This window comes from Macaca nemestrina, chromosome 9 (assembly GCF_043159975.1).
Source record: "Macaca nemestrina isolate mMacNem1 chromosome 9, mMacNem.hap1, whole genome shotgun sequence".
NCBI lineage: Eukaryota > Metazoa > Chordata > Mammalia > Primates > Cercopithecidae > Macaca > Macaca nemestrina.
In genome coordinates this window covers 30,368,238-30,381,266 of record NC_092133.1, presented here as the reverse complement: position 1 = coordinate 30,381,266, position 13,029 = coordinate 30,368,238, and the positions used below count along the sequence as shown (strand labels likewise).

Here is a 13,029-nt window from a genome sequence, read left to right as displayed (position 1 = left end):
TAACATTTCCAAATAGGTTAAAATAAATTTTTATTAAATGTTAGAAGAAATTTATACACAATTCACAAATTCTTTACAAAGAATCGCCAATCTTTGTCCAAGTTTGTAGTAGTCTCTATACAGATTCAGAAATTCTGCTGTGAAACAGGGTTTATAAAATATTTCTTTTAGAAAGCATCACAATGCTAATTTTAGGCAAAATAATGTTTTAAAACTGAAGTCTTTGCATGGAGGTGAGCTCAAACACCCTTATTCTTTATTCCAGTGATGAAATAATGAGAAAAATAAACATTAAACTGACTTACTAAGAAAACAATGAATAAGTAATTCTGTAAACTTCTCGAATTCTCCTAAAATTATTTATTACTTTCAGAAGCAATACTATTGCAAGGTATCAACAACCATACTATGTGCCCAAATAAAATGAATGTCAGAAATAAAAATATTGTCACAAAGAAGCACCCCTTATTGGAAGATGTATTGAATAAGTCTTATTACACTGAAAGTTTATGGCACAGACAATAAACTCAGATTCTCTTCACCAATAACAATTCATCCATTTTGAAATGAGTAACTTCTCCTTTGTAGTGTTGCTGGTATAAAAAAAGATACAAGTTCAAAATATGCTGGCAACACACAAAAGAGGCCAATAGTTTTGGTCTTTGAGAGTACACCCTGCAGTTTAACAAAGACTGGCTTTGAATCTTCCATTCAAAAGCACACTTCTCTTCCAAAAGGATGACTGCCCAACTGATGCCATCCCAGACAGCAGATATCCCAACTACCAACTTGAAATGGCTGAACAAAGAAAACTAACCAATTACTTCAAAGATGGGAAGCAAAATCAATGTCAAAGTATTTAAAATCACAAGGAATTTTAAAATTCAATTTTTGAAAAATTTCCCCTGAGTTTTGGCTGCTTTTTATATATAGTCTCTAGTAACAGATGCATTCCATCGTTCCAAGTTGTACTTATAAATGCTATAATTCTTGGTGCTAAAAATAGGTAAGTTATGTCTTGAACAGCAAAGTGGTAGCAATTACATTTCATGGAAATCTTTGGTGAGATGCAGTCCTGCAGAAACTTCCTTTGTTTCCCTCCTCATAACGTGCCTAGAATCTTCAAGTTATCTTCAGAGGAGAAACCACAAGACCATAATGAAGGACAAGCAGACCATCCTGAAAAGGGAGAAAAAAAGAGGATTTTGCAGTTCTTTCAAACCAGTAATGCAAATAATCAAATCAAAGCTGGCTTTTTTTTTTTTAAATAATCTAACACTAAGGTGAAATTCTTTAATTTAAAGAAAATAAGTGGACCATATAGATTCTTATTCACCAAACACTCCTTGTGAATGTGCTTTTTTTTTGAGACGGAGTCTCACTCTGTTGCCCAGGCTGGAGTGCAGTGAAGCAATCTCGGCTCACTGCAACCTCTGCCTCCCAGGTTCAAGCAATTCTCCTGCCTTAGCCTCCCGAGTCGCTGGGATTACAGGCACCCACCACCACACCCAGCTAATTTTTGTTTGTATGTATGTATGTATGTATTTTTCAAGTCAGATTCTTGCTCTGTTGCCCAGGCTGGAGAGCAGTGGTGCGATCTCTGCTCACTGCAACCTATGCCTCTCAGGTTCAAGCAATTCTCCTGCCTCAGCCTACCAAGTAGCTGCAATTACAGGTGCATGCCACCATGCCCAGCTAATTTCCATATTTTTAGTAGAGGGAGGGTTTCGCCATGTTGGCCAGGCTGGTCTCGAACTCCTAATCTCAGATGATCCTCCTGCCTCAGCCTCCCAAAGTGCTGGGATTATAGGCGTGAACCAGAACACCTGACCTGACACCCAGCCCCACTTTTTCTTTTTTTTGAAGACAGGGTCTTGCTGTGTTGCCCAGGCTGGAGTTCAGTGGCCAAATCTGGACTCACTGCAGCCTTGACCAACTGGGCTCAAGCAATCCTCCCACCTCAGCCTCATGAATAGCTGGGATGATAGACATGCACCACCACCAGGCTCACTTGTATTTTTTGTAGGAGACGGGGTTTCACCATGTTGCATAGGCTGGGCTCAAACAATCTGCCTGCCTCAGACTCCCAAAGTGATGGGATTACAAGCATGAGCCATCTAGACTAGCCTGTCAATATGTCTTTTTAATGATTCTCAGGACCCAATTCTGAAACTATCATGTAGACACAGTCAATCAAACGATTCTCCAAAATGAACTAAAAGAGATACACTTTTCCTTCCACAGTGACTTTTTTTTTTTTTGAGACAGGGTCTCACTCTGTTGCCCAGGCTGGAGTGCAGTGGTGTGATCATAGCTCACTGCAGCCTCAATCTCCCAGGCTCAAGTGATCCTCGAACCTCAGCCTCTCAACTAGCTGGGACCATACGCATGTGCCACCATGCCTGGCTACTTAAAAATTTTTTTTTTCCCAGTATAAACGACGTCTTGCTACGTCACCCAGGCTGGTCTCAAACTCTTGAGCTTCAAGCAATCCCCCCATATTGGCTTCCCAAAGTGTGGGATTACAGGTGCGAGGCAAACATCCAGTTCAGACTTTTTTTTTTTGAGACGGAGTCTGGCTCGTCACCATCGCCATGTTTGCCAGGCTGGTCTCGAACTCCTAATCTCAAATGGTCCTCCTGCCTCAGCCTCCCAAGTCTTGCTGTGTTGCCCAGGCTGGAGTTCAGTGGCAAACCTGGACTCACTGCAGCCTTGACCAACTGGGCTCAAGCAATCCTCCCACCTTAGCTTCATGGCGCGATCTCTGCTCACTGCAACCTCCGCCTCCTAGGTTCTAGCGATTTTCCTGCCTCAGTCTCTTGACCAGCTGGGATGACAGGGGCCTGCCATCACGCCTGGCTAATTTTTGTATTTTTAGTAGAGACAGGGTTTCACCACATTGGCCAGGCTGGTCTCAAACTCCTGACCTCAGGTGATCCGCCCACCTCAGTCTTCCAAAGTGCTGGGATTACATGCGTGACCTGCCGCACCCGGCCCTAGACTTCTTAATAGACTACTTAAGCATTAGATGTCCCAAAAAAAACTCAACTACTACAACGCATCACACATCTGTTCATTTCCACATAAATGCAGCTCACCACTATAATAATTGATTAAGCTTTGAAACACTTACTCATTTAATGAAAGCCTAAAATATATATGTTTTACTTCTTCCTTAAAGAATGCCCTCAGCTGGGTGCAGTGGCTCATGCCTGTAATCCCAACACTTTGAGTCCGAAGAGGGTGGATCACTTGAGACAGAGAGTTCAAGACCAGCCTGGGCAACATGGTGAAACCCCCTCTCTACTTATATAATTTAAAAAAAAAAAAAAAAAGGAAAAAGAATTTTTAAAAAGAGTAATGAATGCCCTCGGGGCAGTTGGGCAACTTAACCCCCGTACTATATGATTCCAGATGCTATGTATCGAAGTCTTTTTATCTCCTTTTTGTGGGGTTCTATCTCCTTTCTTGATACCAGGTCTTAATTCTTTGGCTCTCACCAAGGCTGCATCCGGCAAGCAATCTACCTTTTCTCTTTTTGAGATGGAGTTTCGCTCTCTTGCCCAGGCTGGAGTGCAATGGTACGATCTTGGCTCACTGCAATCTCCGCCTCCCGGGGTCAAGTGATTCTCCTGCCTCAGGCTCCCAAGTAGCTGGGATTACAGGTCGGCGTCACCACCCCCTGCTAATTTTTGTATTTTGAGTAGACACGGGGTTTCTCCATGTTGGTCAGGCTAGTTTGAACTCCCGACCTCAGGTGATCCACCCGCCTCGGCCTCCCAAAATGCTGGAATTACAGGCATGAGCCACCATGCCTGGCCATAATCCACCTTTTTAAGGGAATATTTCTAATTTCCTGCATAGTGGATAACTAGCTAAAAGGAAAGGTCATTGGGAAATGTGCCACAGACCTGAATTGAGCAACACAGAGAAGGGGTTGCAGCTCATATATCCTGTATTTCCAGTGCTGCTCCGGCTATTACTCTCTTTTGCTTCTTTGCTAAGCTTTTCCATGACTCCACTTCCTCAGTTCTCAACTCAGGGCAATCTGGTTTGTGTTCCTGGCAATTACAGTAAAAACTCACCAGAATTCTAGAAAAAGGTTCACAAATTCAAGTGCCCACAAGTGCCAGGACAGTAACATAAATGAATACATAAGTTAGGTATGTGAAGTCAATAGGGAATGTTGAAGATCAGTGGTAAACCAGAGAGAGCAGATGTCCATCTAAAGAAATTTAAACTCAAGGCCAGGTGCAGGGGCTCATGCCTATAATCCTAGTACTTTGGGAGGTCAAGGCAGGTGGATCACCTGAGCCCAGGAGTTCAAGACCACACTGGGCAACATAGTAAGACCCCGTCTCTACAAAAAATACAAAAATTAGCCAGGCATGGTGGCACATGCCTATATTTCCTGCTACTCAAGAGGCTGAGGTGGGAGGATCACTTGAGCCTGGGAGGCAGAGGTTGCAGTGAGCCAAAATCATGCCACTGCACTCCAGCCTAGGTGACAGAGCCAGACCCTGTCTCAAAAAAAAAAAAAAAAAAAAAAAAAATTAAACTCAAGGCCAGGTGTGGTGGCTCACGGCTCATGCCTGTAATCCCAGCACTTTGGGAGGCTGAGGCTAGAGTATCACTTGAGCTCAGGAGTTCAAGACCAGCCTGGGCAACAAAGTGAGACCCCCATCTCTACAAAAAATTTAAAAATTAGCCAGTGGCACACCTCTGGTAACTAGCTACACGGGAGGCTGAGGCAGGAGGATCGCTTGAGCCCAGGAGGTTGAGGCTACAATGAACCATGTTCATGCCACTGCACTCCAACCTGGGCAACACAGCAAGATTACACAGCAAGACCCTGTCTCAAAAAAAAGAAAGAAAAAAAGAAAGAAAGTTTGTTTATTTCATTCATTTATTATTTTGAGACAGGATCTTGCTCTGTTGCGCAGAGGAGCATGAATGATCAGAGCTCACCACAGCCCTGAATTCCCAGGCTTAAATTGATCTTGCCACTTTAGCCTCCCAAGTAGCTGGGACTACAGGTGCACACCACCATGTCCTGCCAGTTTTTGTATTTTTTGTAGCGACAGGGTTTCAGCATGTTGCCCAGGCTGGTCTCAAACTCCTGGGCTCAAATGACCCTCCTGCCTCGGTTTCCCAGAGTACTGGGATTACAGGCATAAGCCATGCCTAATCTGAGTACATTCTGTGATGCTTGCACAATCATTAAATCGCCTAACAATGCATTTCTCAGAACATATCCCTATTGTTAAGTGACGCATAACTGCATATGTATTTGTAGACTTAATGACTATGGTTTATTGTGGAAATCTTTATTGAATTTTTAAAAATAAAATTAATTAAAATGTTCTTTTTGGCCAGGAATGCCGGCTCACACCTGGAATCCCAGCAGTTTGGGAAGTTGAGGCAAGCAGATCACTTGAGGTCAGGAGTTCAAGACCAGCCTGGGTGTCTAGGCTGCTGCAGTGGCAGAGACCTCATGGAGAACCTCTACTAGGGCAGTGTGGAGAAGAAACATGGGGTTGGAGCCCCCAAACAGGGTCTCCACTGGGGAACTGCCCAGTGGTGCTGTGAGAAGAGGGCCACTGTCCTCCAGATCCCAGAACAACAGATCCACTGACAGCTTGCACCCTGTGTTTGAAAATGCCATAGGCACTCAACACTAGCTCGTGAGAGAAGCCATGGGGCCCAAATCCTGCAAGGTCACAGGGTTGGAGCTGCTCAAGGCCTTGAGAATCCACCCCTTGCACCAATGTACCATGGATGTAGGGTGGGGAGACAAAGGAGATTTTACAGTTTTTTTTTTTTTTCTGAGACAGTCTTGCTCTGTTGCCCAGGCTGGAGTGCAGTGGTGTGATCTCTGCTCACTGCAACCTATGCTTCCCAGGTTCAAGCAATTCTCCTGCCTCAGCCTCCCAAGTAGGTGGGATTACAGTAGCGTACCCATGCCTGGCTAATTTTGAACTTTAAGATTTAATGAGGACCAGGCATGGAGGCTCACGCCTATAATCCCAGCACTTTGGAAAGCTGAGGCAGGCAGACTGCCTGAGCCCAGGAGTTTGAGACCAGCCTGGGCAACATGGTGAAAACCCCATCTCTACAAAAAAATACAAAAATTAGCCAGGTTTGGTTATGTGCACCTGTAGTCCCAGCAAGCTGGGAGGCTGCAGTGGAAGAATCACTTGAGCCCGGGAGGCAGAGGTTGCAGTGAGCCTATCACGCTACTGCACTCCAACCTGAGTGACAGAGAGAGAGACTCCATCTCAAAAAGAAAATAAATAAATAAAAATTAAAAAATTAATGGCTGCTGTTCTGTGTTCCAGAGTTGCATGGGGCATATAGCCTCATTCTTTTGGCCAATTTCTCCCTTTTGGAATGAGAGTTATTTGCCCAATGTTTATACCCCCATTGTATCCTGGAAGTAACTAACTTGTTTTTTATTTGACAGGCTCATAGGCAGTAGCAACTAGCCTTGTCTCAGATGAGACTTTGGAATTTTGAGTTAATGCTGGAAGTGAGTTAAGACTTTGGCGGGGACTATTGGGAAATCATGATTGTATTTTGAAATGTCAGGACATGAGATTTGGGCGGGGGGGCATGATTTGGGTGGAATGATATGGTCTGGATCTGTGTCCCCACCAGATCTCATGTTGAATTGTAATCCCCAATGTTGGAGGTGGGGCCTGGTGAGAGGTGATTGGATCACGGGGTTGGATTTCTCATGAATGGTTTAGCACAATTTCCCCTTGTGTGATATAGTTGTTTAAAAGCGTGTAGCACTTCCCTCCTCATTCTCTCTCTTGCTCCTGGTTCCTATCATGTCTTTGCCTTCAGCCATGATTGGAAGCTAAGCTGCTATGATTCCTGTACAGCCTGCAGAACTGTGAGACAATTAAACCTGTTTTCTTTATAAATCACCCAGTCTCAGGTATTTCTTTATAGCAACATGAGAATGGACTAATACATTATGTGAATTACATCTTAACAAAACTGTTATTTTAAAAAACAGAGGTCAGGCATGGTGGCTCACACCTATAATCCCAACACTTTGGGAGGCTGAGGTGGCTGATTGCTTGATCTCAGGAGTTCAAAACCAGCCTGGGCAACATGGCAAAACCCCATTTCTACAAAAAATTTTAAAAATAGCCAGACGTGGTGCTGCACATCTGTAAAGTCTGTAGTCCCAGCTACTTGGGAGGCTAAGGTGGGAAGATATCAATTGAGCCCCCCAGGTTGAGGCTACACTGAGCCGTGATTGTGCCACTGCATTCCAGGCTGGGCAACAGAGTGAGACCTTGTCTTTTTTTTTTTTTTTTTGAGACAAGAGTTTTGCTGTTGTTGCCTAGGCTGGAGTGCCATCACGCGATTTCAGCTCACTGCAACGTCTGCCTCCCGGGTTCAAGCAATTCCCTGCCTCAGCCTCCCGAATAGCTGGGATTACAGGCGTCCGCCACCATGCCCGGCTAATTTTTTGTATTTTTAGTAGAGGTAGGGTTTCACCATGTTAGCCAGGCTGATCTCGAACTCCTGACCTCAGGTGATCCCCCCACCTCAGCCTCCCAAAGTGCTGGGATTACAGGTGTGAGCCACCACACCTGGCCTGACCTTGTCTTAAAAAAAATAAAAAAGAAAGAAAGAAAATAAAAAACTAATCTCTGGTGACAAAATCAGAACAATGGTTGCCTTGGTGCTATGGAGAAGAATTAACTGGGAAGGAGCATGAGAGAACTCTCTGGGAGTGACAGAAAGGTTCTGTATGTGAAGGAGGGGTTTGAGTTAAACAGATAGGTATTTGTTGAAACTCACGCATTTCATTATATGTCAATTAAAATATATCATATGTACATTATGCACATATAACTATGCATGTGTGTATATTTTCTGCTTCTTCCAAGGAATTGTATAACTTACATTAAGAAAATAATTCTTGGGAACAGATTGTGAGGACAAGAAAAAAAGATAATTCTTATAATATTCATATCTTCTTTTGAGCAGTTGTTCCACTGAGACAAATGAACATAGGTAATGATACCAAAAAAAAAGAATTGTATTTCTTTTCTTTTTTTTTTTTTGAAAAAGGGTCTCACTCTGTCACCCAGGCTGGAGTGCAGTGGTGTGATCATGGATCACTGCAACCTCAACCTCCCAGGTCAATCGATCTTCTCCCCCTTCAGCCTCCTAAGTAGTTGGGACTATAGGCATGTGCCACCACACCTGGTTAATTTTTGTATTTTTTTTGTAGAGATGGGGTTTCATCACATTGTCTAAGCTGGTCTTGAACTGTTGGACTCAAACAATCCCCCTGCCTCAGCCTCCCTGTGGGACCACAGGTATGCACAACCATGTCTGCTAATTTTTCTATCCTTTGCAAAGACGGGATTCGCTATATTGCCCAGGCAGTCTTGGAACTCCTGGGGTTAAATCATTCTCCCATCTCGGCCCCACAAAGTGTTAGGATTATAGGAGCAAGCCACTATGCCTGGCCAAGAATTACTTTTCTTTTCGAAACGAAGTCTTGCTCTGCCGTCCAGGCTGGAGTGCAGTGGTGCAATCTTGGCTCACCGCAATCTCTGCCTCCTGGGTTCAAGTGATTCTCCTGCCTCAGCCTCCCAAGTAGGGGGGATTACAGGCACCCGCCACCACGCCCAGCTAATTTTTGTATTTTTAGTAGAGATGGGGTTTCAGGATGTTGGCCAGGATGGTCTCAAACTCCAGACCTCAAATGATCTGCCCGCCTCTGCCTCCCAAAGTGCTGGGATTACAGGTGTGAGCCACTGTGCCCGGCCTCTTTTTTTTTTTTTTGAGACATGGTCCTGCTCTGTTGCCCATGCTGGAGTACAGAGTCACTCATGGGTCATTGCAGCTGCGACCTCCCGGGCTTGAAGTGATTCTCCCACCCCACCTCCCAAAGTGCTGGGATTATAGGCATGAGCCACCACCGCACCTAGCCGCATTTCTTGTCTTTAATAAAGATCTTTACCATATGTTTTCTATACTTAGATACACAAAATGTTTGTCCTTGTGTTATAATCACCCACAACATTTAATACAACAAACCACACAATCACATAACCTAGAAACGTGCATCACACCACACAGCCCTAAGAGGGAGCAGAAACCTGGATTTACCCAATAGGCCAAGACTGTCAGCCAGGTGTGGTGGCTCATGCCTGTAATCCCAGCACTTTGGGAGATTGAGGTGGGCAGATCACTTGAGGCCAGGAGTTTGAGATTAGCCTCGCCAACATGGTGAAACCTCATCTCTATTAAAAATACAAAAATTAGGCCGGGCGCGGTGGCTCAAGCCTGTAATCCCAGCACTTTGGGAGGCCGAGACGGGCGGATCACGAGGTTAGGAGATCGAGACCATCCTGGCGAACACGGTGAAACCCCGTCTCTACTAAAAAAAATACAAAAAACTAGCCGGGCGTGGTGGCGGCGCCTGTAGTCCCAGCTACTCGGGAGGCTGAGTCAGGAGAATGGCGGGAACCCGGGGGGCGGAGCTTGCAGTGAGCTGAGATCCGGCCACTGCACTCCAGCCCGGGCGACAGAGCCAGACTCCATCTCAAAAAAAAAAAAAAAAAAAAAAATTAGCTGGTGTGGTGGGACATCGATAGTCCCAGTTACTTGGGAGGCTGAGGTACTAGAATCACTTGACCCCAGAAGGAGGAGGTGCAGTGAGCCGAGATCAGGCCACTGCACTCCAGCCTGGTGACAGAGCAAGACTCTGTCTCCAAAAAGAAGGAAAAAAAAAAGTCACAGTTGGGCGCAGTGGCTCACGCCTGTAATTCCAGCACTTTGGGAGGCTGATGCGGGTGGATCAGGAGGTCAGGAGATCGAGATCATCCTGACTAACGCGGTGAAACCCTGTCTCTACTAAAAATGCAAAAATTAGCCAGGCGTGGTGGCAGGCACCTGTAGTCCCAGCTACCTGGGAGGCTGAGGCAGGAGAATCCCTTGAACCCGGGAGGTGGAGGTTGCAGTGAGCCAAGATCATGCCACTGCACTCCAGCCTGTTGACAGAGCGAGACTCCGTCTCAAAAACAAAAAAAAGTCACAACTGTCTAATTTACACAACAAGTAAGGGCTCCAGGACCAATGATCATCAGCTACCCAAGTACCAAAAAATTGTGCTTCTGAAATCTCTTGATGTTGATTCTGGCACAAAGAGCAAATGATGCCCTATGTGTGCCACTCATAGCAGAAGCCCTTTTTATCCCAATAATTGTATTTCTAGCAAACAAAAATTTGTTTGAGAGTTCATCAAATCTTCATTAGTACTTCATAAGCTTCTCCGAGTCATATAGCTCTTAAAACAATCTTTGTGGCCAGGCGCGGTGGCTCACACCTGTAATCCCAGCACTTTGGGAGGCTGAGGCTGGTGGATCACCTGAGGTCAGGAGTTCAAGACCAGTCTGACCAACACGGAGAAACCCCGTCTCTACTGAAAATACAAAATTAGTTGGGCGTGGTGATGCATGCCTGTAAACCCAGCTACTCGGGAGGCTGAGGCAGGAGAACTGTTTGAACCCAGGAGGCGGAGGTTGCGGTGAGCCAAGATCACACCATTGCACTCCAGGCTGGACAACAAGAGCGAAACTCAGTCTCAAAAAAAAAAAAAAAAAACAACAATTTTCCACGATAGGTTCAGAAATACATTAGAATATGTGGTCCTGTTTTCTCTTCATTAAACTTGTAGATCCTATCTTGGTTTTTATTATTTTTGACTAGGAGACTTCACATTATAGGTTACTTAAAACATCAAAATAGTTAGCTTGAGTTCTTACCTACTGAACAAGAAAAGCTATGTGAATCTCTAGACCAGGGGTGTCCAATCTTTTGGCTTCCTTGGGCCACACTGGAAGAAATGTCTTTGGCCAACATAAAATATGCTAACACAGGCTGGGCGGAGTGGCTCACCCCTGTAATCCCAGCCCTTTGGGAGGCCAAGGTGGGTGGATCACTTGAGGTCAGGAGTTTGAGACAAGCCTGGCTAACATGGTGAAACCCCGCTTTGACTAAAAATACAAAAATCAGCCAGGTGTGGTGGCACATGCCTGTAATCCCAGCTACTAGGGAGGCTGAGGCAGGAGAACTGCTTGAACCTGGGAGGCAGAGGATGCAGTGAGCTGAGATAGTGCCACTGCACTCCAGCCTGGGCAACAGATCAAGACCCTGTCTCGAAAAAATGAATAAATAAAAATAAAATATACCAGTACAAACAGTAGCTGATAGTAAAAAAAAAAAAAAAAAAAAAAAAGCTCATCATGTTTTAAGAAAGTTTATGAATTTGTATTGGGCCCCATTCAAAGCTATCCTGGGCTACATGTGGCCTGAGGGCCACGGGTTGGACAATTTTGCCTCTAAAGCCTAGTAAGTACATGCAAGTTTTTCTTGAAATGTCCTTCTGGATAGATTGGCCTAGAAGCCTTCAAAATTGTATTATAGCACTGGACAGGGGGAAAAAAACAAGGCTTTTAGAATCAGACTGCCTAGAATCTGAGCCCTGTCTCACCCACTGACTGTGGGAAGGTATATGTCCTTACTGTAACTCAGTTTCCTTTATCTTTAAAATGGGAAATAAAAAACTGCCTGCTTTCTTAGAATAATTATGAAGAATAAATAAGCTAATCTACATAAATTACTTAGAACAGTACCTGACACATAGTAAACATTTGATAAATATTAAATGTGTAGGTAATTTTTTTTTTTTTTTGAGATGGAGTCTCGCTCTGTCGCCCGGGCTGGAGTGTAGTGGCCAGATCTCAGCTCACTGCAAGCTCGGCCTCCCGGGTTTACGCCATTCTCCTGCCTCAGCCTCCCGAGTAGCTGGGAATACAGGCACCCGCCACCTCGCCCGGCTAGTTTTTCGTATTTTTTAGTAGAGACGGGGTTTCATCGTGTTAGCCGAGATGGTCTCGATCTCCTGACCTCATGATCCGCCTTTCTCGGCCTCCCAAAGTGCTGGGATTACAGGCTTGAGCCACCGCACCCGGCCTAGTGTAGGTAATTTTAAGACAACTGTAGAATATTTATGGAAACCTACTGAGAAATGGAACTTTGTTTTTTCACTAACTTATCTGTTAGACCTGGATATGTCTAGAACCTACCTGCATTGCTGCATCACCTATTGCACGTCGGATTTCCCTTAGAGTTTGATACTGCTCCAACAGGTGATCACCACAGATGATATCTACCTATGGACATGAAGAGAGTATTAGATTGATTTGTTGTTTCAAAATACCATCTGAAGAAATGAAGAAAAAAAATCAACATAAATTGTTTCCAAACTAGATTTTGCAATTTTATTTTCGACTGATTAAACACTCCTGAAAAGAGAGTTTTAGAAACTTTTTACAGAAGTAAATAAGGTAACATGGGAAGAGCATTAGAGGATACAGCAGGACAACAGCACAGTACAACTGATATTCAAAATGATTTCCCTGAATCTCAAAGAAATTAAGTCATGCTGGATGTATTCAACATCAGGTAGCACAGGAAAGTATATCTTTTTAAATATCTGTGATAAAAATCATTAAGGCCAGGGGCAGTGGCGCACGCCTGTAATCCCAACACTTTGGGAGGCAGAGGCGGGCAGATCACCCGAGGGTAGGAGTTCCAGACCAGCCTGGCCAACATGGTGAAACCCTGTCTCTACTAAAAAGGCAAAAATTAACTGGGCATGGTGGTAATCATGGTGCCTGTAATCCCAGCTACTCGGGAGGCTGAGGCAGGAGAATCACTTGAACCCAGGAGGCAGAGGTTGCAATGAGCCGAGATCACACCATTGCATTCCAGCCTGGGCCACAGAGCAAGACTCTGTCTTTAAAAAAAAAAAAAAAAATCATTAAAAGGTATTAATCCGTAAAAAGGCAATTATCCATTATTTGAAAAAATTCTCTTATGAGGAATATCTCATTTTCCAACAATGCCATATAAATCATAGTACAACACTGAAAGTTCACACTAAGGAAACTGTTTTGTAGATGAAACAATTTCAGGCCGGGCGCGGTG

At 44.4% G+C, this 13,029-nt stretch overlaps 1 protein-coding gene and 1 non-coding gene across 4 annotated transcripts in view; both read right to left on the bottom strand.

Moving 5' to 3' along the window:
• Positions 1-13: 13 nt before the first annotated feature.
• LOC105478328 (polycomb group ring finger 6) overlaps positions 14-13,029 on the bottom strand; it is a 51,345-nt gene continuing 38,329 nt past the window's right edge. For 2 of the 3 annotated variants that reach the window (XM_071069189.1, XM_011735478.2), the window contains 2 exons: positions 12,126-12,212; positions 14-1,179 (listed from right to left, as the gene is read on the bottom strand). In XM_071069189.1, the coding sequence (XP_070925290.1) occupies positions 1,123-1,179; positions 12,126-12,212 (144 nt within the window). In that variant the 3' untranslated portion in view covers positions 14-1,122. The remainder of the gene's footprint in view (positions 1,180-12,125; positions 12,213-13,029) is intronic. The other variant, XM_071069190.1, reaches the window with a different exon arrangement.
• LOC112426056 (U11 spliceosomal RNA) lies at positions 10,098-10,230 on the bottom strand. Its single transcript, XR_003017321.2, has one exon. It is a non-coding gene; the product is annotated as a U11 spliceosomal RNA (small nuclear RNA).